The 2,251-nt window shown below is 38.3% G+C and overlaps 1 protein-coding gene across 1 annotated transcript in view; it reads left to right on the top strand.

Moving 5' to 3' along the window:
- Positions 1 to 2,104: 2,104 nt before the first annotated feature.
- MELLADRAFT_113518 (uncharacterized protein) overlaps positions 2,105 to 2,251 on the top strand; it is a gene marked incomplete at both ends in the record, with an annotated part of 1,045 nt that continues 898 nt past the window's right edge. The window contains one exon of the mRNA XM_007418196.1: positions 2,105 to 2,222. Coding sequence (XP_007418258.1) covers positions 2,105 to 2,222 — 118 coding nt within the window. The remainder of the gene's footprint in view (positions 2,223 to 2,251) is intronic.

Below are 2,251 nucleotides of genomic sequence, written 5' to 3'. Positions count from 1 at the left end.
TATGGGCAATGTACGGGCTGTATATACCAGGTTATCGAGGATTCGAGAGTGGTGCTTTTGAAGTCCAATCGATTATGATTTGTTGTTCAGGCTGAATCAGCATCAAAAAGGGAAACTTTGTATAAAGTCCCGTTTCTTTGCTTCCCCGTTCACTAAAATTTGAATCAAAAACTGATCTTGCCTTCTGTCTCAAACCCATCGATCTTTGAATGACAACATCCGCAACAAAAAAGAGAAGCTTCCAAAATCAAATTGAAATATGACTCAAAAATTTGATGGGACTGTTCTTTGAATATTGATCCTGTCTTTGATTGCTCGTACTGTTTGAAATGATTGCTGAATGGTCTTGTTAATGTTGATTAGGTGCCTTCAAACTAGGGAAAAGTTGAAAAGTTGAAAAGAAAAATTGGGAACCGTGTAATTACAATACAAGCGATATAACGCTGTAGTGAAATCATTGTTTTTCATTACACACCTTTTTGCTGCTTCAAAACTATGAAGCCCTACACTACAGATCAAAAGATTTGTAATCGTGACATGTTTTCCATCACCTGTTTCCAGCATGTTGTCCTCATATGTCGAAAACATCCCCAGTAAAAATGTAACGTAAACATATGTGATTATGTTTCAGATATGTACGTTGTACATCAGGGAATCATCGTGGAAATTTTTTTCTTGCATTATAAAACCTTGACTGAACATACACTCAGTTCAAAAAGGAGTCGATCCGATGGGGTTATTTTTTGAAAAATTGGTTACTGCACCCGCCTGCACGTTGGGGAACTGGGCTCGTCATGAGTTTGGGCTCAAGAACTCATCAAGGTGAGATGGTGATGAGGATGCATTACATCTTTGCATGCAAGGGAAGTTAGTGTACATACAACTTGTGGAGATCACAAACAAGACAAGAAATGAACCACAGCTTTTTATGAATCGGTGTATAGAAAGGAGGCAGACTGAAAGGGTATCAATGAATGGAAGCTTGATTTGCTAGCAATTGTGACGCGATTGATTGATTGATCCAATTCTAGGTGACTAAAAAATCAAAAGTTGAAGTGATACTTAGAACTTCTATGTATGAGGTCGAGCTGAAGCAGGAGACAAGGCTTATTGACCAAAAGCAAACCAAACGCTGGAAACGAGAGCGATGGAAATGATTGAGCGAGATGGGAAATGTGAAATGGGGGACATGTCAGCATCCAATATTTCATGACTTCATCGACTTAACACAGGTCTGAATATGTGGAGAATGGTGATGAAGAGAAAGAGAGGTCATACCTGAAGTCGTATAGAAAGAAAAAGGAGTCAAAGAGTGAACAGATGTGAAAAGCAAGCTATGACTTTGCTGAGAGGTTAGTGATGCGAATTCAGCAAAGGTTTTCATGACTAGGTTTTTCAAAGTCAAGCCTCAGGTCTTGGTGCAGGCTTTTCAATCCGTTGGGGCAGTTTATGTTCTGGTGAGGTATTGAGATACCTCGAGAATATATGTTTTCAAATTATGATAAGAAATACATCAGCCTTACATATTTTCTACAAAAACACAAAATCCACATCACGATTACAAAACAGCTGTGTCACTGCTAAGTAAGTCCCATGTTTCTCAAATGTCATTACTGGGGGTGTTTTGAACACATATTTGCCCTTAAAGTTTGGACCGTAGTGTATGAGGGAGGCCCCCTCCAAATACAAAGTCTAACTTTGTGATTGCACTACAGCATTGTATTGCTTGTATTGTAATTACACGGTTCCCAATTTTTCTTTTCAACTTTTCAACTTTTCCCTAGTTTGAAGGCACCTATTGAGTGTGAACAACAAATGAAATGATTCGATCTCAAAAGCGATAACATGTTACAGCTCGCACATGACTTGTGTCACGGGTGATTAGGCATGACACTACCTGTGAAAGGCAGGGGGGTGGTGGGGATACCGGGATCCTTTTTAAATACATGTTTCAAGATTGATGGAAAAACAGTCATAGTTTACTTGTTATGGTTATGGATATGTATGATGGGCCAGGGTTCATGAATTATGTGATACAGAGATTTGATTGATTTCATGGTTTCTCATATGTAAATGGTCCTTTCCATGGAAAAATGGTGATCACATGAAGGAGTACATAATTCTACATGGATTAAATGATTCAAGAAATTGTTATTTGTTGTATGACTGTATAGACAAAGCTTGGATCAAACACAAAGAAAGACCAGCTGTTTTTCTTGAAAGTACACCAAAATTCAAATTTCCAGACCAC

The sequence above is a fragment of the Melampsora larici-populina genome, assembly GCF_000204055.1.
Source record: "Melampsora larici-populina 98AG31 unplaced genomic scaffold MELLAscaffold_86, whole genome shotgun sequence".
Lineage (NCBI taxonomy): Eukaryota > Fungi > Basidiomycota > Pucciniomycetes > Pucciniales > Melampsoraceae > Melampsora > Melampsora laricis-populina.
The sequence above is the reverse complement of the archived record's forward strand: the minus strand, read 5'-3'. Positions and strand labels throughout refer to the sequence as shown.